The 27,254-nt window shown below is 54.8% G+C and overlaps 1 protein-coding gene across 3 annotated transcripts in view; it reads right to left on the bottom strand.

The window, feature by feature from the left end:
• LOC105469323 (ASPSCR1 tether for SLC2A4, UBX domain containing) overlaps nucleotides 1-15,011 on the bottom strand; it is a 44,261-nt gene extending 29,250 nt beyond the window's left edge. Inside the window, exons 1-4 of one of the 3 annotated variants that reach the window (XM_071081848.1) lie at nucleotides 14,830-15,011; nucleotides 13,341-13,396; nucleotides 8,954-9,068; nucleotides 5,954-6,054 (exon numbers count right to left, since the gene is read on the bottom strand). In XM_071081848.1, coding sequence (XP_070937949.1) covers nucleotides 5,954-6,054; nucleotides 8,954-9,068; nucleotides 13,341-13,396; nucleotides 14,830-14,931 — 374 coding nt within the window. In that variant the 5' untranslated portion in view covers nucleotides 14,932-15,011. Of the gene's footprint in view, nucleotides 1-5,953; nucleotides 6,055-8,953; nucleotides 9,069-13,340; nucleotides 13,397-13,928; nucleotides 14,054-14,829 lie in introns of those variants that run through there. The other 2 variants (XM_071081849.1, XM_071081850.1) reach the window with 2 other exon arrangements.
• Nucleotides 15,012-27,254: the final 12,243 nt, after the last annotated feature.

The raw sequence follows: 27,254 nt of genomic DNA, 5'->3' as shown, positions 1-27,254 counted from the left end.
CACTCGGCTCGGGGAGGCCCACAGAGGGCACCACCCACCACACGACAGCCCAGCCGAGAAGTGGGCTGGACAGAGCCTGGGAGAGCCTCAGGGGAAGGCAGCCTCCGGCCGTCCCAACCCAGCCAGGTCCGGACAGGGATGGACAAGGATGAACAGGGATGAACAGGGATGAACAGGGACGGACAGGGATGGACAGGGATGGGCCCCAGAGCTCTGAGCTGGCCTGGCAGCATGCACAGACCCACCCTGAGTGTGGCCACAGCCGGTGCTCCACCTGGCAGAGCCCTGTTCTCACCAGCAGCCCCTCCCTACAGCCCAGCACACCCAGAGGGCTGCAGAAATCGCCCGGCTTTCCTAGAGCCACAGCTTTACCCACAGGAGGAGGAACGGGCTGAGACGCACTCAGCCAGACCCCAAGCACTGAGTCAAGGCTGGGAGCAGAGGGCTGGGCACCTGGGAAGAGATCCAGCCGGGGGCCGGGCACACTGGGGAGCCACTCCCACCTGGGGTGCCCATGCCAGCACAGCCCGGGGGCACCTCTGAGAGAGGGCAAATCCCCTCCACGGCCGAGCTCATGAATCTGACATTTACAGAAAGCCCACGCTGCTCCCTCACGGTCTTCAGATGGAAAGCGGCTCAGCTGCTGTGTGAGCTCCCTCGGCTCACCCTCGGTCACCCCCAACAGTCCCCGCTTCTCTTCCTGCTCAGCAGCTCAGCATGGTCCGTCCACACCCCTGCCTTTCACCACTGCTCCATGGCAACCAGGTCCCTACAGGACTTGGGGTTCAAGCTACGGGACTCGCTCGCCTGCCCCCGTGGGCTGCCCAGACATGCCACAGCACCCCCCGAGTCGCAGTATGACCTCCCGGGGCTCGTGCCTGCTGGCTCTAAACCCACGGAGAGAAACTCCTCATAGGAAATCCTTTAGCATTAACAACCTGTACCCCAGCAAAGACGCTGGCCAGAAAGGTGCTCCCTTTCCTTCTCCGGGTGCCTCCAGGAGGGCCCGTAGGCAATGAAATCCTCGTTTCCATCTCATGCGTCTCCTATCACGGAAGGCACACTCCCCATCATGAAGATCCCAAACTCAGACACAGGCCCACCGGGCAGGTGGAAACAGTGTCCCCCAGAACTCAGTGTGGCTATTCACACCCCTCTGCTGGGCAGAACCTTCAGATTACAGGGAAAATGGGAAAGCTTGAAGCCAGCAGTGTGCAGCCTCCGTCTCCTGCCTCCCTGAGGCAGAGCCTGAGAGGCAGAGCAGAGGAGCAGCCAGTCCACGAGGACCCGGCCCAGACCGAGATGCTCCAAGTGCACAGTACACGCAGGTCTCAAGGACTTTGCACAACAAAAGCATGAGACGGCTTGCTTTTCTACTGACTACGTGTCCAGGAAGTCGTATTTTGGGTATACTGAGTTAGTTACACATATTACTAAAGCTAATGACACCTATTTTTATTTCTTCTTTAATGCGGTAACAAGAAAAAGTGGGTCACTGGCCAGGTGCAGTGGCTCACGCCTGTAATCCCAGCACTTTGGGAGGCCGGGGTGGGGTAGATCACCTGAGGTCTGGAGTTCCAGACAAGCCTGGCCAACATGGTGAAACTCCGTCTCTAAAAAAATACAAAGACTAGCCCGGCATGATGGCGCGCACCAGTAATCCCAGCTACTCGGGTGGCTGAGGCAGGAGAATTGCTTGAACCCGGGAGGCGGAGATTGCAGTGAGCCAAGATGGCACCACTGCACTCCAGCCTGGGTGAAAGAAAAGAAAACGTGAGTCACCTCCATGGCTGACACATGTGGCTCACTGGCATCCCCAAGGCCCCTGCTGCTCGAGTCGCTGGTCAGGCCAGGGCTGCGTGCTATGGTGACACCCTTGCAGTGGAGTTGCGACCTTTCAAACATGTGGCGGTCTCCATCCAAGGAAATCACCCAGGGGTCCCCAAATACACAAAGCAGGCTTTGTCCCAGGGCAACTCCTGGCCAGGCTACAGGCCTGCAGTCCCCAGCCATGGAACTCCCCTTCCAAGCACAGCGCTTACACTGTCCCTGGACTCAGACCTCCTCTGAAACACACGAAGGGAGAAACAACAGCTTCCCACCTGTCCCACTCTGCGAACACCTGGAGTTCCCAAGGCCTCCCCAAGCCTCCTGGGCCAGTGCAGGAACACTAGGCACGAGAGAGCCTTCCTCCCTCATGCAGACCTGCTGGGGACCAGCTTCCAGCACAGAGCCCACGAGGCACTCCACCCTCACCGTGGGGCTGGCAACGCCAACGCCACCCACCACGAAACCTCGTCCACATCCTGCTCCATGGTTAGCAAACTCCAGCTTCTGGGACGAAGCTTGGGTCTGAGCTTTTAGAAATGTATTTATTTATTATTTATTTATTTTTGAGACGGAGTCTCAGTCTGTCACCCAGGCTGGAATGCAGTGGTGTGATGTCGGCTCACTGCAACCTCCACCTCCTGGGTTCAAGTGATTCTCCTGCCTTAACTTCCCGAGTAGCTGGGATTACAGGCACCTGCCACCACACCCGGCTAATTTTTGTACTTTTAGTAGAGACAGGGTTTCACCATGTTGGCCAGGCTGGTCTCAAACTCCTGACCTCAGGTGATCTGCCTGCCTCAGCCTCCCAAAGTGCTGGGATTACACGTGAGAGCCGCCATGCCCGTCCCAGAGATAAAATGTAAGGAAACCCTGTCTTAAATTCCACCTCTGGAATTTAGCCCACGGGAGGAGCTGGGGTGGGTGACCAGGTGCAAAGGCCTCCAGCTGCAGGCTCTGCTCCAGCCCTGCCCGGGATGCCCTGAGACACAGCCAGACACCCCGCAACACCCACATGACACCCACATGATGGAACAGCATGGCTGTGAGGAGTGACAGGTGCGGGACCCTCCAGGAAGACGTCCACAGCATATTCACCAGCAATAAGAGTCAGCCACAAATCACTCTGCACCCCAGGCATGAGTGTTCACCAAATGAGATGTACGTGCAGACACACCCGGAGACAGACCCACACCGCCACACAGACCAGGGCCCCAGAGGGCTCCGGGCTTCACTACCAATGGCCCCACCACCTGCTGTCCCGGTTTCTCGAAAGAGTTGCCCCACTTGCTCCAGGTTTGGTTTTTTTTTTTTTTTTTTTTTTTTGAGACGGACTCTCGCTCCGTTGCCCAGGCTGGAGTGCAGCAGCGCAATCTTGGCTCACTGAAATCTCCGCCTCCTGGGTTCAAGCAATTCTTCTGCCTCAGCCTTCTGAGTAGCTGGGACTACAGGCGCCCACCACCATGCCCGGCTAATTTTTGTATTTTTAGTAGAGACGGGGTTTCACCATATTGGCCAGGCTGGTCTCGAACTCCTGACCTCATGATCCGCCCACCTCAGCCTCCCAAAGTGCTGGGATTACAGGGGTGAGCCACCGCACCCGGACCTGTTGTTTCTTTTTACTGTTTTTTGTTTTTTTTTTTTTGGAGACGGAGTTTTGCTCTTATTGCCCAGGGTGGAGTGCAGTGGTGCGATCTCAGCTCGCTGCAACCTCCTCCAAAGCGCCCAAACCCACCCCCATAGCCATCACCAAAGCCACCTCCAGAACCACCACGCCCGGCCACACCTGTTGCTTCTTAAACTAAGTTTCACACAAGGTTTAGAGTCTGTTGAAGAGGCTTATGCTACCGCAATGGCCGCCCCACCTCTCCAGACACCCTCGGGCTCCTCCCCAGTGGCAGCGCCGGGCTACTCTGGGCCACTTCCTCACCTCCATCCCCATCTGAGGACTGACAGCACAGCCAGGGAGGACGGCCCTCACCAAGCACCCATGCCCGTGGGAGCACTAGATTCTGCTCATGCCCGGGGGCACTGCCCAGCCCGGGGACATTTCCTTCAGGACGTTCATCTTTCCTGACTTCTGTTCCCCGTGCTGTTTGGTTTTCTTCTCGCCCTCTGCCACTATTCTCTCAGGAAGCAGCACAGAGCCAGGGCGCCGGGCTCCCCAGTCCTCACCCAGCACCCACACAGTGCCTGGGGTCACCCGCCTCCCTGCCTGGCGCCACTCCTGCCTCGAGTTCCGCTCACCCCTGCCCGAGGCTTCGCTTTTCTCTTAGGCTCTGTCACCTCCTGCCTCGGGTCTCGCTCACCCCTGCCTGTGGCTTCGGCTTTGCTCTTAGGCTCCATCACTGTTGTTTGAGTTGCGTTTTGGAGGGAAAATTCTGTGCTTATCCTTAACCCGCTGCCATCCCCAGAGGTCTCCATTCACCCCAACACCTGCCAGGATGGCTTCCATCCCCATGACCACTGAGACCCAACCTGCAGACCTCAGTGCCCTCACCCATGAATGCAACACCTGTGCCACACAGCAGGAGCAGGCCCGGCCTGGGGCCACCAGGAGCGCCCGACACACAGCCACCTTCCCAGTGTGGTGCTACTGTCAGACCGGAGCAGGCCTGGCCCTGGCCACCTTCCTAGCGCCCGACGCACAGCCACCTTCCCAGCGCCCGATGCACAGCCACCTTCCCAGTGCCCGATGCACAGACACCTTCCCACAGGCCCCACACTCAGCCCTCAAGACATGAACTCACTCCATCCACACACCAGCTGGGGCACAGGTGAGGAAACCGAGGCCCAGGGAGGGTGAGAACCTCCCAGGCTCACAGCAAACCCCAGCCCTGAATCCTTCCATTCTGCTGACTGAGCCTTTTACTGTCAACCAAGACTTCCAGCCACAATGAAAAGACCCAAATTGACAAAGTGTCCATTTTTACACATTCAGGAACAACGTTTAAACCATTAAGCGACAGATAGAAACTGATACACACCAATTACTTATTTTTATTTTTATTTTTGAGACAGAGTCTTGTTCTGTCACTCAGGCTGGAATGCAGTGGTGTGATCTCAGCTCACTGCTACCTCCACCTCCCGGGCTCAAGTGACCCTCCCACCTCAGCCTCCGGGGTAGCTGGGACCACAGGCACGCACCACCATACCTGGCCTAACATTGCTATTTTTTGTAGAGGAGGGGTTTCACTATGTTGCCAAGGCTGGTCTCAAACTCATGAGCTCAAGCGATCCGCCAGCCTCGACCTCCCGGAGTGCTGGGATTATAGATGTCAGCCACTGTGCCCAGTCAGCCAATTACTATTAAGAAGATTTTCTGGCCAGGCGCGGTGGTTCACGCCTGTTATCCCAGCACTTTGGGAAGCCAAGACGGGCGGATCACGAGGTCAGGAGGTCAAGACCACCCTGGCTAACACGGTGAAACCCTGTCTCTACTAAAAAATACAAAAAACTAGCCGGTCATGGTGGCGGGGGCCTGTAGTCCCAGCTACTCAGGAGGCTGAGGCAGGAGAACGGCGTGAACCCAGGAGGCGGAGCTTGCAGTGAGCCAAGATCGCGCCACTGCACTCCAGCCTGGGTGACAGAGCGAGACTCCGTTTCAAAAAAAAAAAAAAGAAGATTTTCTGGTGGAGCACAGGAGCTCACGCCTGTAATCCCAACAGTTTGGGCGGCTGAGATGGGAGGATCGCTTGAGCCCATGGTTCAAAAGCAGCCTAAGTGACCAACACAGTGAGGCCCTGCCTCTTAAAAAAAAGACTTTATGAGCCCATCCAGGGGAATCAAGCACAGGGAGCCCTGTCCCCAGCACCAAACGTCTCCCCTTGGCACTCACCAGGCCCCCACAACGACAGAAGCACATCCCTGCTCTTCTAGGAGGGCAAGGCTGGGCCGCTGGGCCCATGAAGCTCAGAATGATGAGCCGTGACCGGCCCATCCCCGAGGCTGCTGCTCGTGAACCGGCAGCCCACACACCCCTCCTCTACCGAGGACTGCAAAGTGCCCAGAGGCACCACAGGCCAGCAAAGAGCTTGGGCGTTCAGCTCTGGACCAGATCCAGTAACCACAACAGCTTTCCCACCAAACGGGGTAGGGAAGAGCCCACTGGCCCACTGAGGCTCACCTGGTCTGTGCAAAATGGCTGAGAAGCTCCCAGAGGCTCTGGCCTGAACAGAAACAGTCCTGCAGCCTGGAGCCATCGTCCAGCTGCAGAGCGATGCGAACCTGGAGAGTACCAGACGTGAGAAACTTCCTTAGGAAGAAAGGCAACCATTCCGTCTAAACCCCAGGCTGATTCTCCAGACGCAGAGACGGCGACTGCCCCTGCCCCGGCCTCCGGGGAGAGGCTGACCCCCACGGAGAAGGCTGCCCTCCTGTGTACTCTGGAGTGAGGGCCATGGAGGCTCCCTGGCAGGGCTGCACCAGCATGTGTCTGTGCATGTGTGTGTGCGGGTGTGTGCGACGGTGTGTGCAGGTGTGTGTGCATGTGTGTGCGAGGGTGTGTGCAGATGTATGTGTGTGAGGGTGTGTCCAGGTGTGTGTGCATGTGTGTGCGAGAGTGTGTGCAGGTGTGTGGGTGTGGTGTGTGAGCACGTGTGTGTGGGTGTGTACAGGTGTGTGCGCAGATGTGTCTGCAGGTGTGTGTGCAGGTGTGTGGGTGTGCAGGTGTGTGAGCACGTGTGTGTGGGTGTGTACAGGTGTGTGCGCAGATGTGTCTGCAGGTGTGTGTGCATGTGTGTGCGAGAGTGTGTGCAGGTGTGTGTGCCTGTGTGTGTGCAGGTGTGTGGGTGTGCAGGTGTGTGAGCACGTGTGTGTGGGTGTGTACAGGTGTGTGCGCAGATGTGTGTGCAGGTGTGTGTGCAGGTGTGTGTGCAGGTGTGTGTGTGTGCAGGTGTGTGAGCACGTGTGTGTGGGTGTGTACAGGTGTGTGCGCAGATGTGTGTGCAGGTGTGTGTGCAGGTGTGTGTGCAGGTGTGTGTGTGTGCAGGTGTGTGAGCACGTGTGTGTGGGTGTGTACAGGTGTGTGCGCAGATGTGTGTGCAGGTGTGTGTGCAGGTGTGTGTGCAGGTGTGTGTGTGTGCAGGTGTGTGAGCACGTGTGTGTGGGTGTGTACAGGTGTGTGCGCAGATGTGTGTGCAGGTGTGTGTGCAGGTGTGTGTGCAGGTGTGTGTGTGTGCAGGTGTGTGAGCACGTGTGTGTGGGTGTGTACAGGTGTGTGCGCAGGTGTGTGTGCAGGTGTGCAGGTGTGTGGTGTGTGGAGGTGTGTGCGTGTGTACACAGGTGTGTGCATGTTTCTATGGGTGGGTGGTGTGTGCGGGTGTGTGCAGGTATGTGTGTGTGTGCATGTTTGTGTGCGGGTATGTGGGTGTGTGCGTGTGTGTGTGCAGATGTGTGTGCGAGTGTGGGGGGGTGTGTGCACACGCACAGGTTTGTGTGCGGTGTGTGTGCAGGTATGTGCAGGCGCCACGGGAGGGAACTGTGTTGGAGACACTCCTCGTGTCCCAGTGGAGGCTTCAAAAGATTGCAGCTCCACGGAACCTGACTGCAGCCTCAGGAGACACCCTGAGCTAAGCTGCTCCCAGATTCCTGACGCTCAGAAACCACATGAGATGGTAAATCTTTTTTTTTTTTTTTTTTTGGAGACAGAGGCTCACTCTGTTGCCAGACTGGAGTGCAGTGGAGCGATCTCAGTTCACTACAACTCTGCCTCCCGGGTTCAAGCGATTCCCCTGTCTCAGCCTCCCAAGTAGCTGGGATTACAGGTGTGTGCCACCACATCCAGCTGCTTTTTGTATTTTTAGTAAAAACAGGGTTTCACCACGTTGGCCAGGATGGTCTCAATTTCTTGACCTCATGATCCCCCGGCCTCGGCCTCCTAAAGTGCTGGGATTACAGGATTATAGCTGAGCCACCGCGCCAGGTCCACTATATCTTAACATCCCAACTTTTTTTTTTTTTGAGATGGAGTCTTGCTCTTCACCCAGGCTGGAGTGCAGTGGCGCAATCTCGGCTCACTGCAAGCTCCGCCTCCCGGATTCACACCATTCTCCTGCCTCAGCCTCCCGAGTAGCTGGGACTACAGGCACCCGCCACCACATCCGGCTAATTTTTGTATTTTTAGTAGAGACAGGGTTTCATTATGTTGGCCAGGCTGGTCCCAAAGTCCTGACCTCAGGTGATCTGCCCACCTCGGCCTCCCAAAGTGCCCTGATCACAGGCTGCCCTTGCGGCATCCATGCAGCGCTTTGGGCTCTAACATTCTGGGCAATTCTATGAGCAGGTGGTCAGGCTGGTGGGTGAATGCTGCTGACACCCCAAGCCGGGGAGGGCACAACTGACCCCACCAGAAAGCAAGTAGAACTTCCACACGAAGAATGATGCGGGCCGGGCACGGGGGCTCATGCCTGCAATCCTTTGGGAGCACTTCAGGAGGCCAAGGCAGGTGGATCACGAAGTCAGCAGTTCCAGACCAGCCTGGCCAACATGGTGAAACCCTGTCTCTACTAAAAACATAAAAGTTAGCTGGGCGCGATGACAGACACCTGTAATCCCAGCTACTCGGGAGGCTGAGGCAGGAGAATCACTTGGGCCCAGGAGGCGGAGGTTGCAGTAAGCCGAGATCCTATCATCGCACTCCAGCGTGGGTGACAGAGGAAGACTGTTTCAGGAAAAAAAAAAAAAAAAACGGCGCGGGTGGATCACGAGGTCAGGAGATCGAGACCATCCTGGCTAACACGGTGAAACCCCGTCTCTGCTAAAAATACAAAAAAATTAGCCGGGCATGGTGGCAGGTGCCTGTAGTCCCAGCTACTCAGGAGGCTGAGGCAGGAGAACAGCGTGAACCTGGGAGGCGGAGCTTGCAGTGAGCCAAGGTTGCACCACTGCCCTCCAGCCTGGGTGACAGAGCGAGACTCCGTCTCAAAAAAAAAAAAAAAACATGAAATGCTCATTTTCAGTCGCTAGTTAACAAAACACAGAAAGTTGCTTGGACCCAACCCAGGGAAGGCAGAATTGGTGCTAAGACTCATGTCCCTCCTTCCCCAGCACCCCCGACCGCCCCCCGTCCTCGGCCAGCTGAACGATTCTGTGCTCCACAGTCAGTCTGCCCCAGAGCACAGCCCACCATGTTCTCAGGCCCCTCACGGCTCCGGGAAGCAGGCACCATCTCCAGCTTGGCATTGTTGGGTAGGTTGGCGAATCTCCACTGCAGAGAAAGGTCGAGCACACTCCTCTGAAACCTGCAAGACAGACCAGAACCCACTCGCTGCCCTGCAGACCCTGACGCGCCCTGCCATCCACGTCCCGCCATCCACGTCCCGCCATCCACGTCCCGCCATCCACGTCCCGCCATCCACGTCCCGCCATCCACGTCCCGCCATCCACGTCCCGCCATCCACGTCCTATGGCAGCTCCCCAACAGCAGGACGTCGTGAACTGCAGAGGCACAAGGCGGGCCCCTGATCACATGGGGCCTCCTGCAAGCAGAAGGGAACAGGGAAAAGGGAGAAGTGGGCCTTGGGGCGCACCGAGGGGGTTGCTCCTTCGGAGTCTGGGGTGCTGACAGCTCCAGTGCAGACTCTTGGAAAACAGAGAGAGAACGACTGGGGCGTGAACGCTGCTGCACTCGCAGACGCAGGGGTATCACAGCCCCCGGCCATCACAGCTGGAGCCACCACAGAAAACTCGGCTGGCCAGGCGCGGTGGCTCACGTCTAGAATCCCAGCACTTTGGGAGGCTGAGGAGGGTGGATCACCGAGGTCGGGAATTTGAGACTAGCCTGGCCAACATGGATGAAACCCCATCTCTACTAAAAATACTAAAAAAAAGCCAGGCGTGGTGGCTCAGGCCTATAATCCCAGCTACTCGGAGGCTGAGGCAGGAGAATCGCTTGAACCCAGGAGGCAGAGGCTGCAGTAAGCCGAGATCGTGCCACTGCACTCCAGCCTGGGCAACAAGAGCAAAACTCCGTCTCAAAAAAAGAAATCTGAATATACTCAAAGTGGTTGGCCCCACTTTGGAAATGCAAGCTGCTGTTGAAGACAACTAGTGAAGAGAGTTTAGACAGCCTGGGAGCATCTGGAAGGATTAAGAGAGAACAAACTTTGCCATCAATCTTCAATACTGGCCAGAAAGTGACTCTGGATTTGCCACATGAAATGTCTAGGGCAAGACATGATAGCAGATGGGGGGAACCCGAGGGCAGGCAGGCTGGGAGCCTTGGAGAGGAGGGCACTGTTCATGCAGGGGCTGCATTCCTCTGCACTGGCTGTGCTTTGTAAGCAAGCGGTACCATTAGCAGAGGAAAAGGAGACCTGAAAACATGGCCATGGTGCTGCAGGACCTGCCTCAAAATCGCACTCACTGGTTCCCACCAGACACCACCACACAGACCACGGGCAGGTGAGCAATCAGAAGTAACAATGGGCCAGGCATGGTGGCTCACGCCTGTAATCCCAGCAATTTGGGAGGCCAAGACGGGCGCATCACTTGGGGTCAGGAGTTTGAGAGCAGTCTGGCCAATGTGGTGAAATCCCATCTCTACTAAAAATACAAAAATTAGCCAGGCGTGGCGGTGCACGCTTGTAGTCCCAGCTACTCGGGAGGCTGAGGTGGGAGAAGTGCTTCAAGCCGGGAGGCAGAGGTTGTAGTGGGCCAAGATTGTGCCATTGCACTCCAGCCTGGGTGACAGAGCGAGACTCCATCTCAAAAAAAAAAAAAAAAAAGAAAGAAAGAAAAATGAGGCCAGGTACAGTGGCTCACACCTATCAACCCAGCACTTTAGGAGGCCAAGGTGGGCGGATCACTTGAGGTCAGGAATTTGAGACCAGCCTGGCCAACATAGTGAAACCCTGTCTTTACTAAAAATACAAAAATTAGCCGGGCATGGCACGTGACTGTAATTCCAGCTACTCAAGATGCTGAGGCACAAGAATCACTTGAACCTGGGAGGCAGAGGTTGCGGTGAGCTGAGATCATGCCACTGCACTCCAGCCTACGTGACAGAGCAAGACTCTGTTTCAAAATAATGGCCAGGGCACAGTGACTCATGTCTGTAACCCCAACACTTTGGGAGACCAAGGTGGGCAGACCACCTGAGGTCACGAGTTCAAGACCAGCCTGACCAACATGGTGAAACCCCGTTTCTACTAAAAACACAAAAATTAGCTGGGCATGGTGGCACATGCCTGTAATCCCACCTATCGGGAGGCTGGGGCAGGAGAATCGCTTGAACCTGGGAGACGGAGGTGGCAGTGGGCCGAGATAGCACCACTGCACTACAGCCTATGTGACAGAGCGAGACTCCATCTCAGAAAATAATAATAAAATAAAAAAGAAATAAAAATGAAACCCTAAGCCCCCAACCAACTGAACCGGCCTCTTCTCGGCCCAGTGGACCCCAGAAACCTTGAAAGCTGAGTTCCTGGCCATGGCTGGGTGGGCGATCAGACACGCCTACAGGCTCTCTTCCCTAAGGGATAAACAGAAAGCAGCCTTTCCAAAGACTCTTGGGCTGGTATCTGACATCAGCCAACCTTCCGCCAGGCCCTTCTCTCTTGCGGTTTCTTCAAAACAACCCACAGGTATTTCTTCCTGATAAGAAACCACCAACCATGGAGTCGTTCTGGCACAGTCAGGGTTCTCGTGGCATGGTCAGGGTTTTTGTGGCACGGTCAGGGTTTCCGTGGCATGGTCAGGGTTTTTGTGGCACGGTCAGGGTCTTCATGTCCGCTGGTTTGCCATTTATTTATTTATTTACTTTTTTTTGTAGAGACAGGATCTCACTACATTCCCCAGGCTGATCTGGAATTCCTAGGCTCAAGCAATCCTCTGCCTCAGGCTCCCAAAGTGCTGGGATTACAGGCATGAGCCACTTCGCCCAGCCTGCTTCACCTCTGACTTCAGAGGCCAAAAATTCCACCCTTAGGTCATGCTGGCGCTGCCAATTTTTGAACATAGGACCCATGGAGAGGCAGGAAGCTCAATTGTGTGCACAGTTCTCCTTTCGTGAATACTCACGATCCTCCTATAGTGTATTAAGTACGTCTGTATCAGCCACCCCATTCGGTGTAAATCCCTGTCTTATTCTTCCCTCTCTTGAAGTGTCAGTTTCTAGCTTCTGGCTGGAGGCTACACTTCCTGGCCTGTTAGAATGGCCACCCTGCAAGCTGCAACCGGTTATGAGAAATAAAGCCCTCCTTTCCAAACATATGAACCTCATTCTTCAGTTGACAAGAGAGACTGGAGAAGGATGGTGGGAAGGTCAGCGGCAGGAAGCCCAAGACCACCTGGCACTCAGAGCACAGGTCCTGGGAGTATCACATGGTCCAAACACAAAGTAGAAGACTGGAATGACTTGGCAGATATCACCCCTAAGAAACTCCTCCCAGGAGAGCCCCATAAGGCAGGGTGGGCAAGGCCGGGAGGACAGTCTCCTGCTCTCTGCCCCCAGTGTTAGGACAACAGTACTATAAAAACAGGTCTTTAAGGCCAGGCGCGGTGGCTCATGTCTGTAATCCCAGCACTTTGGGATGCTGAGGCGGGCGGATCACAAGGTCAGGAGTTCTAGACCATCCTGGTCAACGTGGTGAAACCCCGTCTCTACTAAAAATACAAAAATTAGCTGGGTGTGGTGGTGAGCACCTCTAATCCCAGCTACTTGGGAGGCTGAGGCAGGAGAATCATTTGAACCTACGAGGTGGAAGTTGCAGTGAGCTGAGACCGCACCACTGCATTCCAGCCTGGGCGACAAGAGTGAAACCCTGTCTCAAAAAAAAAAACAGAAAACAGGTTTTTAAAGTAAAAAGCTTTGCGTGTGGGATAGACATGCATGTCTTACTCATATGAGGGCTCTGACCCTTCTGCTCAGACTCCTTGAGAGTCTGGCAGAAGCCCTGTCTTGGGAACAATACCCCACACAGAACCGTGCGTGTAATTCCCAGGGCTGAGACTGCAGAGATCCACCCGCAGTTTTCAGGGCATCCTATTTCTCCATGGCCAGCTCTTTCCCCTCAGAGCCCCACTGGGAACTTATGCAACCCAATGCCATAAAACCTACAGGAGGTTGAATGGTGGCTCCCCCAAAAAAAGACAGGTCAATGTCCTAACCCCCAGGACCTCTGAACATCTTACTGGGTATCCTGGTCTTTGGAGATGTAATGATAAATCATTCTAGATTATCCAAGAGGACCCAAAATCCAAAGACAAGAATCTTCCAATGACAAGGGTCTTCCCAAGACACAGAGAAAACAGGAAAAGGCCACAAGAAATTGGAGACAGAGAGCAATCCGGCCACAAGCCAAGGAATGGGAAGCTGGAAGAGGCAAGAGGGATTCTCCCTTAGGGCATTCGGAGAGAGTGTGGCCCTGCCAAGACCTTGGGTCTCCAGAGCTGGGAGGCAATATATGACTGTTTAAAACCACCTGGGGGCTTTTCCAAGTGAGAGCCAGTATATTCAGGGGGCAGGGGCACAGATATACTCAGACCCTGCCGCTGAGCTGCAGCAAACTCACTTCAGATCATATTCACAGGGGTTGAAGTCCTGTCGCCGGCACGTGTCCTCCAGAACCTGGGGATGAGATGATAGGACCGTGAACCACTGAGTGCGCAGGGCTGGCGGGCGCGGTGGGCCAGGCCAGCCAAGAGCACTCAGCTTCCTGGTGAGCCAGGTGGCTCTGCTCAGGCAAAGCCAAGCACAAGACCACACTATGGACGGTCCCTGCAACAGCTGCAGGCTCTCACCTGCAAATCCTGTCCACTCTCTCTCCCTTCCTCACCATCCCCTCAGTTTTGTAGGAAAACTCCGCTCAGGGTTCCCCTGCAGTACAGCAACACGGGCATCTTCCTGGCACACACCCTGGGCTCTCCTTCAAACCCTGTAGTTCTGCAACCTGCCTTAAACCTGCCCAGCACAGGCCACCCCTTGGCTCTGGCACGGTTCTGTACACCTGCTCCCACTGCCTGCACCTCCTCCGCCCCTCTTCTCCACGAGCCAAAGCCGTGGCCCTGGCACCAAGGGGTCCCGCGCAGTCTCTGCGGGAGTGCCCCACTTCCGCACTCTGCATGCCTGGCACCAACAGCCTCCTGGCTGCACCCTTCACCTGCCCAGGCCCGGCGACCCCACGCCGTGGGCTGCTCCCGCAAACTCCGAGTCGTGTGCACCTTCGGGTCCTCATGGTCCCCCACGCAGTAGAGGCTCAGTAAATACTTTTTTTTTTTTTTTTTTTTTTGAGACGCAGCCTCGCTCTGTCTCCCAGGCTGGAGGGCAGTGGCGCGATCTCAGCTCACTGCAAGCTCCGCCTCCCGTGTTCACGCCATTCTCCTGCCTCAGCCTCCCGAGTAGCTGGGACTACAGGCGCCCGCCACCACGCCCGGCTAATTTTTAAAAAAAATTTTTAGTAGAGACGGGGTTTCACCGTGTTAGCCAGGATGGTCTTGATCTCTTGACCTCGTGATCCATCCGCCTCGGCCTCCCACAGTGCTGGGATTACAGGCGTGAGCCACCGCGCCCGGCCAATACTTTCACATGTAATTGATTCGAGGTCACAAGGTGCCCGACTAAAAGCGCAGTGCGTGACTCGGCAAAAATCGCTTCCAGGCCCCACGGCCGGGACATTTGCCACCGCGCAACCCGGGCTCCCGCTCCGGGGGCACCCCGGGATGGGAACGCGGGTCTAGGGCTCCACTCTTCCCTCTTCCCGGCGCCCTCGCGAGCTGGGCTCGGCCGGGCGCTGAGTACTCGAGGGAGGTGAGACGCGGCGCCGTTCCTACCTCACCCCTGGGAGGGCTCGCCACCCGCCCCCCACTTGGGACCCCCGGGACCCCCGCGGAAGTGCAGGTGCCCGCGAGCAGGGGGCGGGGCCGCCGCGCAGGAGGCCGCTCATTGGCCGCCGAGGCCCCGCCCCCGAACACCCGGACGCCGACCGCAGTGGGCGGGGCCTCGGCGCGGCACCCCCCCCCCCCCCACCCGCCCACCCGTCCGCCACGGGCCGGCGGCCGCACCTGAAGCAGCACGGTGCTCGGCGTCACCTTCACCGTGTGGCGCCGGCCGTTCGGGGCCAGCACCGACACCGCGGAGCCTCCGCCGCCTGCCGGGGCCGCCATTTTCCGCTCACGTGACCCGCCGCCGGCCCGGCGTCAAACAACTTTATCGGCAACAGCCGGGACGCGCAGCCACGCGGCCTAGGGGCGGGGCCGCAGCGCGCTTCCGGGTCCCGCCAGGCCCCGCCTTTTCCCCGCCCACGGCGCACCGGCCCCGCCCTGGGGCCACCTAACCCCGCGCCAGACCAGGCGACCCGGAGAGCGCGGCCGACCTCTGCCTCTGAGAAGCGCGGCTCGGACGGGCTCGCCGGGGCCAGGATGGGCCGGGGCTGGGCGCGCGGTCACCCCCAGTGAGCGGCACTGAGCCGCGGGGTCCCAGCCGTCCTCGCTTCCTCCCGGACCAGTCCCCACCTAGGTGCCCTGCTCTCCCCCTACCCTCCCGGCTTCCTCCACTCCAGCAGCTGAGCCTCTTCCCTGCGCACCTGTCCCTGTGGTCAGCGTCCACCTCCTGACCTTTATGCTTTGGGGCAGGCCCCCCGCCCCTGTACGAATCCTCCCTGGGTGGTGGGGGCTCGTGACCCTCAGTCTAGACCTGATTTCCTTCATCCTAAAATGGGAGTGCAATATCTGGCAGCCCTGCGGCTGCTGAGACGGTCCCTAAACCTGAGAGTAGGAAAGGCGGGAGACGGGTTTCAGAACCGTGGGGTGAGCGTACTTGAGTCTCACCGGAGCTCCTGCGGACCCACAGGCATTCGAGGACTTCCCGCACCAACGCATGCTGAGGAGGGGCTTGGTGGAAGTCTCGGAAATCACCTTCATCCCTAGCCGCCGCAGCAGGGAAAGCACCTGGCCTCACTGCCACCAGGGCCACGTGCCACCAGCTCCAGGCTTTCAGAAGGAGCTGCCCTCCTGACTCGCAGCCGTCGAATGTGCGTAGCTCCCAGCACCTGGGCCAGTCATGGACAGCACTTGCACGTGTTCCCCCCACCCCGCCCCCTCCACGGCTCAACCGGGCCTGGTTTTCCTCTCTCCATGTGCCTGCCTGTCTCTGCGGACTCTTGGCCAGGGCTCAGATGCGCAGAAGCCTATGGAAGGGGGAACTGGTGCAGTTATCAGTCAATCCTCCCACAGTGCTGGGAGCCACCGCACCTGGCAGTCGTTGCTGAGTCTAAGGACACCCACCTCCTCTGCATGAGTGCTATTGTGCCTTCCTGTCGATGACATATCCATGTCACACACACACCTGTATGCTGGCAAACACGGACACCTATGTACATTGGAGAAACCTGGGGAAAGCCCCAGGTTAGCCACAGCCCTCCCATCCAGCCAGCCAGTCCCATGCCCTGTGCAACCTCAGAGCCTTACTGAACCACACATTACCTGGTGGGTTTTAATTCTTTAGTGGTGTTTTTGAAAAGTCTGTTCCTATTTTCCTTAGACTGTCCCACAGTCTGGATCCTTGGTTAAACGTTTGGGGCAATGGTGAAGGGAGGTGACAAGTCAGCAGGAGGTGCAGGACATCAGCGTGGCCATGAGTGAGGACATGAAGTTTAACCAGTGGTCAACTTCGGGTCTGCGAAATTCCTCCATGGTCAAGGTCTCTTGCTCCTTGTGGAGTAATTAAGGCATGTGTGAGGTCATTCTTTTAGACCACAAATATCAAGTTTTTCCAATAACCATTTGCCCAACAGTTTTAGCATCAGTTAATGAGTAGATTCATTGTTACACCGTGAAGCTGCAAAATCATGGCTTCCCAAGTTTATTGTTTCTTCTACATTTATAGGCACTTTCGGTCAACTTTCCCCTCCTTTAAAAAATGATCAAATATTTGGGAGGCTGAGGCAGGAGAATGGCGTGAACCTGGGAGGCAGAGCTTGCAGTGAGCCAAGATCACGCCACTGCACTCCAGCCTGGGCGACAGAGCAAGACTCTGTCTCAAAAAAAAAAAATTAAATATGGCCGGGCGCGGTGGCTCACGCCTACAATCCCAGCACTTTGGGAGGCTGAGTTGGGCAGATCACAAGTCCAAGAGATTGAAACCATCTTGGTCAACATGGTGAAATCCTGTCTCTACTAAAAAAAAAAAAAAAGTACAAAAATTAGCTGGGCATGGTGGCGCGTGCCTGTTATCCCAGCTACTTGGGAGGCCGAGGTAGGAGAATCACTTGAACCTGGGGGAGGCGGAGGTTACAGTGAGCTGAGATCGCGCCATTGCCCTCCAGCCTGGGTGACGAGAGTGAAACTCCATCTCAAAAAAAATATGTATATGTATATAATATTAATATGAACTCATGTATTTTTTTCATTTTCAGTCAGCATGCATTTTGATGCTCAAATTGGTCCAAATTGGGCCAGTGAGACCTCCTTTAAGCTGAGTCCTATGCTTTTTTTGATGGGAGGGATGACTTTTTATCCCAATATTATTTCAAACTTAGCTGAGCAAGGTGGCTCACACCTGTAGTCTTAGCTACTCAGGTAGCCGAGGCAAGTGGATTGCTTGAGCCCAAGTTCCAGCCGTAGTGAATCACTGTCTTACCTGTGAATAACTACTGCACCTCAGCCCCAGCAATATAGTACGATACCGTCTCAGAAAAGGAGAAGGAGAAGAAAGAAGAAGAAGGAGGAAGGAGGAAGAAGGAGAAGAAAAGTTTGCAAAAGCAGTATGAAGAATTCCTGTATATCTTTTTTTTTTTTTTTTTTTTTTTTTTTTTTTTTTTGAGATGGAGTTTCCTTCTGTCACCAGGCTGGAGTGCAGTGGCACAGTCTCAGCTCACTGCAACCTCTGCCTCCCGGGTTCAAGCAATTCTGCCTCAGCCTCCCAAGTAGCTGGGACTACAGGTGCGCACCACCACACCCAGCTAATTTTTTTGTTTTCTTTTGTTTTGAGACGGAGTCTCTCTCTCTTGCCCAGGCTGGAGTGCAGTGGTGCGGCCTCGGTTCACTGCAAGCTCCGCTTCCCAGGTTCACACCATTCTCCTGCCTCAGCCTCCCGAGTAGCTGGGACTACAGGCGCCCGCCACCATGCCAGACTAATTTTTTTGTATTTTTTAGTAGAGACGGGGTTTCACCGTGTTAGCCAGGATAGTCTCAATCTCCTGACCTCGTGATCTGCCCACCTTGGCCTCCCCAAGTGCTGGAATTACAGGCGTAAGCCACCGTGCCCAGCCTAATTTTTATATTTTTAATAGAGATGGGGTTTCACCATGTTGGCCAGGCTGGTCTCGAACTCCCTACCTCAGGTGATCCACCTACCTTGGCCTCCCAAAGTGCTGGGATTACAGGCATGAGCCACCATGCCCGGCCTCCTGAATATGTTTTAGCCAGATAAATCAGTGTTTACATGTCACCCCATTTGCTTTATCATATTCTCTCTCTCTCTCTCTCTCTCTCTCCATATATATGTAAAAAACTTTTTCTGGCCAGGCACAGTGGCTTACACCTATAATCCCACCACTTTGGGAGGCCAAAGTAGGAGGATCATTTGAGCCTAGGAGTTTGAGACCACCCTGGGCAACATAGTGAGACTCCAGCTCTACAAGAAGTACAAAAGTTAGCTAGGCATGGTGGCATGTCCCTGTAGTCCCAGAGATTTGAAAGACTGAGGCAGGAGGGTCACTTGAGCCCAGGAGGTCGAGGCTGCAGTAAAGACATTGTGCATCTTTGCCACTAAATACTTCAGTTTGTGTATTTCCTAAGAATAAGGCCAGTCTCAGCCAGGCACCGGGGCTCATGCCTGTAATCCCAGTACTTTGGGAGACCAAGGCGGGTGGATCACCTGAGGTCAGGAGTTCAAAACCAGCCTGGCCAGCGTGAAACCCTATCTCTACAAAAAAATATAAAAAGTAGCCGGGCATGACGGCGGGAGCCTGTAATTCTGGCTACTTGGGAGGCTGAGGTGGGCGAATTGCTTGATCCCAGGAGGTGGAGGTTATAGTGAGCCAAGATCATACCACTGCACTCCAGCCTGGGCAACAGAGCAAGACTCTGTCCAAAAAAAAAAAAAAAGGCCGGGCGCGGTGGCTCAAGCCTGTAATCCCAGCACTTTGGGAGGCCGAGACGGGCGGATCACGAGGTCAGGAGATCGAGACCATCCTGGCTAACACAGTGAAACCCCGTCTCTACTAAAAAAAAAATACAAAAAAAAACTAGCCGGGCGAGGTGGCGGGCGCCTGTAGTCCCAGCCGCTCCGGAGGCTGAGGCAGGAGAATGGCGCAAACCCGGGAGGCGGAGCTTGCAGTGAGCTGAGATCCGGTCACTGCACTCCAGCCCGGGCTACAGAGCAAGACTCCGTCTCAAAAAAAAAAAAAAAAAAGAAGAAGGCCAGCCTCTTATATAGCCACCATAATTTCATACAAAATTGGGAAATCTAACATTGATATCATATTCTGAGTTAATCCACAGTTAATTGTCCAAGTGTGGACATCTTTCCTGCATCCTTTTGACATTTCCATTATTCTTTGGGCACCTCCTCCCTGCCCAAGCCCTGAAGTCAGCCATTTTTCAGAGAAACTCCAATCCCTTTTACAAGGAAATGGGATTTAGAGGCCAAGCTCTGGGTGCTGAATGTGCTCATGGCTACTGGGGTGTCACTGCTTTCTGGGCCCTCTCAGGGGACACAGTTAGTGTCATGAGTTCACCTGAATATTTCTTTTTTTTTTTTTTTTTTTTTTTTTTGAGACGGAGTCTAGCTCTGCCGCCCAGGCTGGAGTGCAGTGGCCAGATCTCGGCTCACTGCAAGCTCCACATCCCGGGTTCACGCCATTCTCCTGCCTCAGCCTCCCGAGTATCTGGGACTACAGGCGCCCGCCACCTCGCCCGGCTAGTTTTTTGTATTTTTTAGTAGAGACGGGGTTTCACCGTGTCAGCCAGAATGGTCTCGATCTCCTGACCTCATGATCCGCCCGTCTCGGCCTCCCAAAGTGCTGGGATTACAGGCTTGAGCCACCGCACCCGGCCTCATCTGAATATTTCTAAGCCACACCTCAGCCTTCTCCCCCTTCTTCCCTCATTCCATATTTGTATTGGGTTGAATTCTATTAAATTGCCCTAATTGACCTTTTTTTCTTTTCTTTTTCTTTTGAGACAGAGTCTCACTCTATTGCCCAGGCTGGAATACAGTGTCACAACCTCGGCTCAATGCAACCCCCCACCTCCTGGGTTCAAGCGATTCTCCTTCCTCAGCCTCCTGAATAGCTGGGATTACAAGCACCTCCCACCATGCCCAGCTAATCTTTGTATTTTTAGCAGCGATGGGGTTTCACTATGTTGGCCAGGCTGGTCTTGAACTCCAGACCTCAGGTGATCCTCCCACCTCCGCCTCTCAAAAGTACTGGGATTATAGGTGTGAGCTACTGCACCCAGCTAATCATTTTTGATCTATAAAAAAATGACAAAACCTATATGGTTCAATCTAATACCTCCTTTGTCCACAGTGAGAACCCTAATTGTCAGTAAATCAATATATTTATTCATTTGGTTTGTTCTAAAATGCCCTCCAAATAGTTTCAGAAGTACTGTGGCAATCTTGCTATTAACAACAGACTTACTATGGAAATTTCAAGATCTCTTTGTAGCTATTTTTGTCCTTTAGAGTATGTCCCATTAGAGAAAAATAGAGTATTGTGTTCAAAAGTTATTTGAATTAATTGGTGTTTTTTTGTGTTAGGTTAGGTTAGTGTATTATAGGCTTCTCCAGAGAAACAAAACCAATAGGATATGCATAGATATATACAAAAGGACAGCCTGGCCAACACGGGAAATCCCCATTTCTTTTTTTTTTTTTTTTTTTTTTTTTTTTTGAGACGGAGTCTCGCTCTGTCGCCCAGACTGGAGTGCAGTGGCGCGATCTCGGCTCACTGCAAGCTCCGCCTCCCGGGTTCACGCCATTCTCCTGCCTCAGCCTCCGGAGTAGCTGGGACTACAGGCGCCCGCCACCACGCCCGGCTAATTTCTTTTTGTATTTTTAGTAGAGACGGGGTTTCACCGTGTTAGCCAGGATGGTCTCGATCTCCTGACCTCGTGATCCGCCCGCCTCGGCCTCCCAAAGTGCTGGGATTACAGGCTTGAGCCACCGCGCCCGGCCGGAAATCCCCATTTCTACTAAAAATACAAAAATTAGCCGGGCGTGTTGCCACACACCTATAGTCCCAGCTACTCGGGAGGCTGAGAGAAGAGAATCACTTGAACCCGGAAGGTGGAGGTTGCAGTGAGCCAAGATCACACCATTGTACTTCAGCCTGGGTGACAGAGCAAGACTCCATCTCAAAAAAAAAAAAAAAAAAAAGAGGAAATGTATTATGGGAATTGGCTCAAATGATTATGGAGGCTGAGAAAGAAGTCCTGTGATCTGTTGTCTGCAAGCTTGAGACAGGAAAACCAGTGTATTATAAACCAGTGTGTAACTGAATACTCAAACCAGTGTAAAACTCAATACCCCAAACCAGTGTATAACCCAATACACTGGTTTATAATATAATTTAATTCAATCCAAGTCTGCAGGTCTGAGAACCAGGGAAGCGAGAGGTGTAACTCCCATCCTGAAGCCCAAGAAGTGTAGGATGGGCGGCTGGTGTAAGTCCTGGAGTCCAAAAGCCTGAGAACCAGGTTGCCCTTCTCCAATGTCCAAGGGCAGGAGGATGGATGTCCCAGCTCAAGAAGAGAGAATTTGTCCTTCTTCCACCTTTTTGTTCCATTTGGGCCCTCAACGGATTGGATGATTCCTGGCCGCAGTGGTGAGGGTGGATCTTCTTAGTTGGGCCACTGATCCAAATGCTAATTTCTTCCAGAAACACCCTGCCATGAGGTTTTACCAACTCTCTGGGTATCCCTTAGCCTGGTCAAGTTGACACATAAAATTAACCATTACAGTCAGGTTAGGTTCATTTAACAATTTGATACGTAGTTAGGTTAGGTTTATTTATTTTGGTTTTTACTAAATTTGGGGGTTTCTTTTTTTTCTTCATCCTTTTTATAGTGCTATATTTTCATTATTCAAAATGTTTATTTGATTCAGGCAGGATGTGGTGACTCACGCCTGTAATCCCAGCACTTTGGGAGGCCAAAATGGGTGGATCACCTGAGGTCAGGAGTTCGAGACCAGCCTGGCCAACATGATGAAACACCACCTCTACTAAAAATATAAAACTTAGCTGGGCGTGGTGGCGCACGCCTGTAATCCCAGCTACTCTGGAGGCTGAGGCAGGAGAATCACTTGAACCCGGGAGGTGGAGTTTGTGGTGAGCTGAGATCACGCCACTGCACTCCAGTCTGGGTAACAGAGTGAGACGCAGTCTCAAAAAATATATATATATAAATACACACACACACACACACACATATATGTGCATGTATATATACTTATATGTGTGTATACATACATATGTGTATATGAATATATATGCGTGTATATATCTGTGTGTGTGTATATATACATATATATGTGTATATATTTGATTCCAAAGTATAAAGACATGGCCTGACCTATTTCTTCTCCCACTCATCCCAATGGAAAACCATTTTCTTTTTTTATTTATTTTTATTTTTTTATTTTTTATTTTTTTTCATTTTTTAATTTTTTTTGAGACGGAGTCTCGCTCTGTCGCCCAGGCTGGAGTGCAGTGGCTGGATCTCAGCTCACTGCAAGCTCCGCCTCCCGGGTTCACGCCATTCTCCTGCCTCAGCCTCCCGAGTAGCTGGGACTACAGGCGCCCGCCACCTCGCCCGGCTAGTTTTTTTGTATTTTTTAGTAGAGATGGGGTTTCACCGGGTTAGCCAGCATGGTCTCGATTTCCTGACCTTGTGATCCGCCCGTCTCGGCCTCCCAAAGTGCTGGGATTACAGGCTTGAGCCACCGCGCCCGGCCAGAAAACCATTTTCTTTTGTTTTCTCTTTTTAGAAATGGAGTCTCGCTCTGTTGCCCAGCCTCCTGGAGTGCAGTGGTGAGACCACAGCTCACTGCAGCCTCAAACTCCGGCCTCAGCCTCCTGAGTAGCTGGGACTACAGGCACACACCACCACACCTGGCTAATTTTTTTTTTTTTTTTTTTGAGATGGAGTCTCGCTCTGTTGCCCAGGCTGGAGTGTAGTGGTGCTGTCGGCTCACTGCAACCTCTGCCTCCTGGGTTCAAGCAATTCTCCTGTGTCAGCCTCCTCAGTAACTGGGATTACAGGTGTGCACCACAACACTGGGCCAATTTTTGTGTTTTTAGTAGATGGGGTTTCACCACCTTGGTCAGGCTGGTCTCGAACTCCTGACCTCATGATCTGCCTGCCTCAGCTTCCCAAAGTGCTGGGATTACAGGTGTGAACCACTGCGCCCATCCAAGAAAACCATTTTCATTAACTTCTAGGGTAGCCTGCTTGTTCTTCTTTTTGCAAAGATGAGCAAATTCCTGTGTCAGGTGCCAGGTGGGCACATACGTAGATTCTTTTTTTTTTTTTTTTTCTGAGACAGAGTCTTGCTGTGTTGCCCAGGCTGGAGTGCAAGAATAGTGGCGTGATCTCGGCTCACCGCAGCCTCCACCTCATGGGTTCAAGCAATTCTCCTGCCTCAGCCTCCAGAGTAGCTGGAATTATAGTCACCCGCCACCACACCCGGCTAATTTTTGTATTTTTAGTAGAGATGGAGTTTTACCATGTTGACCAGGCTGGTCTCGAACTCCTGACCTCAAATGAACCACCGACCTCAGCCTCCCAAAGTGCTGGGATTACAGGCGTGAGCCACCACACCCAGCCAGATGTAGATTCTTAACCTCTCTTCCTCCTTATACAACAGGTGACCACAGGATACCACAGTCTCTTTTGCTGTTGTCACTGCAGCCCACGTTTTCAAAGATTTATGCATGATCCCACCTGCAGCCACCTGTGACTCCACTCTTCTCCACCATGCACTAAGTCAACAGCATAAAGTGCTCACTGCTGGATGTTGCAAGGGAAGTCACAGTGTCCAGGTGTGGAATGGTCCAGGCATGAGGTCCAGCCCCCTACCTGCACTGAACTGAACTTTGACCTGGTCTGTGCTGGCCTCCAACATAGAGCTTGCCTGCCCAGGCCTCGGATCCTCACCTGTAGCACCCGCCAGACAGGTGAGTGGACCCTGACTTGGCACAGGAAGGCCAAGAGGTCATTGCAGGCAGTGAGTCCCTGGTGGGCTGCAGGAAGCCTGAGCTGGGCCAGAAGATGAGTTTGGGTTCCTCCCCGCAGGCTGCACAAAGTCAATCCCAGGGCTGACCCGGCCCCTGCCAGGCCCACTGAATGCCCAGCACAGGGGCTGTTTTCTGCCTGGCTTTCCCGTCTTCCCTTCCCGTCACCCTGTCAGGGAGCTCCTTGAACAGCTACTTTTTATCATCTGCCTCTTCCAGAAGACAAGCCCTACAAAGGCACACCTGCTATCCCAGCCCCATCTTCCCACACCTGGGACGGGGCTCAGGCGAGTAAATGGGAAGTGGTCATGGAACCTTCCTGTGGCTCATGGAGCTGGCTAACTTCTGGCCTCAGTCAGTGGCCTCCAGGCAGGATGGATACCTGGGCAGGTTCACAATCCCACCTCAGGGCCAGGCAGGGTGGCGCACCACTGTAATCCCAGCATCTGGGGCGGCTAAGGGGGAGGATCATATGAGCCTGAGTTCAAGCCCAGCCTGGACAACATAGTGAGACCCCATCGCCACAAAAAAAATTAAAAAGTGTGGTGGTTACACACCTGTAGTCCAAGGTACCCAGGAGGCTGAGGCAGGAGGATCACTTGAGCCCGGGAGTTCAGGGCTCAGGCAGTGATCGCACCACTGCACTCCAGCCTGGCAACACAGGGTAGGACCTTGTCTCTAAAAATAATAACAACAAAAGAATCGCCACTCATACATAAATGTGCGAGAGGGCTCACGCTATTTATTTTATTAAACGAATCTAGTTTCTATGTTGCTGCCGTCTGGCCACTTGGGACCTTGCTCAACCTCAGTTCTGAGGACAGCATAGTGCTGGTTCTTCTTCTTGGTCCGACCCCTCTCCGGTTTAACTAGTTTTGTGTTTGTTTGTTTGACACAGAGTCTCACTCTGTCACCCAGGCTGGAGTGCAGTGGCGTGATCTCAGCTCATTCTAACCTCCATCTCCTGGGTTCAAGGAGTTCTCGGCCGGGCGTGGTGGCTCACGCCTGTAATCCCAGCACTGTGGAAGGCCAAGGGGGGCGGATCGCAAGGTCAGGAGATCAAGACCATCCTGGCTAACACGGTGAAACCCTGTCTCTACTAAAAATACGAAAAAATTAGCCGGGCGTGGTGGCGGGCGCCTATAGTCCCAGCTACTCGGGAGGCTGAGGCAGGAGAATGGCATGAACCCGGAAGGCAGAGCTTGCAGTGAGCCGAGATCCCGCCACTGCACTCCAGCCTGGGTGACAGAGCGAGACTCCGTCTCAAAAAAAAAAACCCAAAAAGGATTATCGTGCCTCAGCATCCCAAGTAGCTGGGATTACACAGGCACGCACCACCACCATGCCTGGCTGATTTTTTTTTTTTTTTTCATCCCATGGGTTTTTCTTCTGTAATGATTTTTGTGTTTTTAGCAGAGACAGGGTTTCGCCATGTTGGCCAGGCTGGTCTCGAACTTCTGACCTCAGGTGATCTGCCTGCCTCGGCCTCCCAAAGTGCTGGGATTACAGGCGTGAGCCACCGCACCCAGCCCAGTTTAACTAGTTCTGAGGAGCAACTGTAGCCAGGTCTGGAGAGGGCTCGGCTGCCACCTTCCCTCCCAGACAGCAGCTAGACAGCTGCTCCCAGAATCTGCTTTGAATTAAAAATGGCGTGGCCCTTTAAGAGAAGCATCCGCTGGCCGCCCCCGCCGCCGCCGCCCCTCTTTGATGTCGCTGGCGCTGAAAGGTTCCCAGTGGCAAGATCTGAGGGTTTGTTTCTGCCTCCCCAGAGGCCACGTGGGGATCACAGGGAGGGAGGGAGGGCGAGCGAAGGTCACATGGCCTCCCTGGCCTGCTGCCGCTGTTGCGGCAGGAGCAGGAGCAGGAGCGTGGGGACCAGCAGGCTGGACGGGTGGGGGCCCGGCCTGCAGCTCGTGAGGGCGGTGGAGCCTGGCAGCTGGGAGGGCAAAGGACCAGCCTCTCTGCCCCTCCCCTTGGCATCCAGGAGCCTGACCTCCAGCCTCCCTCACCTGTCCAGGAAGGAGCCACACACTCTCTGCGTGATGTCCCAAGAGGCTGCATCTCCACTGATGAGCTGGGACTCCCCCATCCCCATGCCCCTCCTCCCCCAGCTCTGGAAGGTGGCCTTTCCCTGGTGGGCCTGCCACTCCCAGTAGGCTACATGTTGGCACCAGCCAGGTGAAGCCTTAGGGAGGAGGCGGGATGGGGCGGGGTTCAGCTGCAGGGGTGCCAACAGGGGCAGATCCCGCCAAATACCTGGGTCCAAAAATGACAGCCTCGCCTCCCCACTGGGTTCCAGGAGCTCTCACCTGGGTGAAGGACATCCTAAGGCAAGGCGGATCCTTTCCACCAGGGAACTCAGAGGCCACTCAGTCCAGGCACTGGGGACGGGGAGAGGGCAGCCGCAACACCAAGCCCAGTAGCAGCCGCCCCGCCCGGTGGCCCCCCTCGCCCCTCCGAGGACCTGGGCGAGAGCCACAGCAGCTCCTGACGAGGGACTTGGCTCATTAAGGTCCCAGGATATGAGGCCAAGAAGGGTCCTTCTGATGGATGGGGTGACTAGAAAAGGAGGTTGGGGAAAACCAAAAGGGGGCCAAGCTCTGTGACGGCAGCGCTTGGCCTCAGGGCACCTCCCCCACTCTGAGCCGACTGCAGAGCAGGGCCTCCCCCAAGAGCCAGCCAAGGGGAAAGTGGGCGGCCTCCCCCAAGAGACAGCCACATGGGGAAGCGGGTGGCCCGCCTCACTTCCCTGCTCACTTGGGCCTCAGAGGCCAGCAGCTGGGGCGCAGGGCAGCCCAGGTGGCCAGGCGGGGCGGGGCGGCTGAGGCCAGCACACAACAGCTGGGCCCCAGACGGCCGGCAGCAGCTGGAGCCCAGAGCGGCCCTGGCGCTCAAGGCCCTTGGGGGAGGGGCCCGGGATGTGCGGCAGGGAGCCGCCTCCAGTCTGGACAGGGAAGCCGGGTCCGCGGCTGCCTGACATGCTGTGTGCTGGAGGCTCGTATCACCAAGCTCCAGGGCCCCACACGAGGTCTCCAGGGGACCCCTGTACCGCCAACCACCCTCCATCACACCCTCCTCCCTCTCCGCCTGCACCCGCCCGCCAGCCTGGGCCCTTGCTGACCCCTTTTTCCCCCGGAGTGGGCTCCGGCCCCCCAGCACAGCCGTGACCCCGGTGGGTTGACTCAGAACCACCTGGGCATCCCCAGCTCCCTCCCCAGGGGGAGGCAGTGAACTGAACCCTCACCC

This window comes from Macaca nemestrina, chromosome 17, assembly GCF_043159975.1.
Source record: "Macaca nemestrina isolate mMacNem1 chromosome 17, mMacNem.hap1, whole genome shotgun sequence".
Classification (NCBI taxonomy): Eukaryota; Metazoa; Chordata; class Mammalia; order Primates; family Cercopithecidae; genus Macaca; species Macaca nemestrina.
This window is presented reverse-complemented; position numbering and strand designations above follow the sequence as displayed.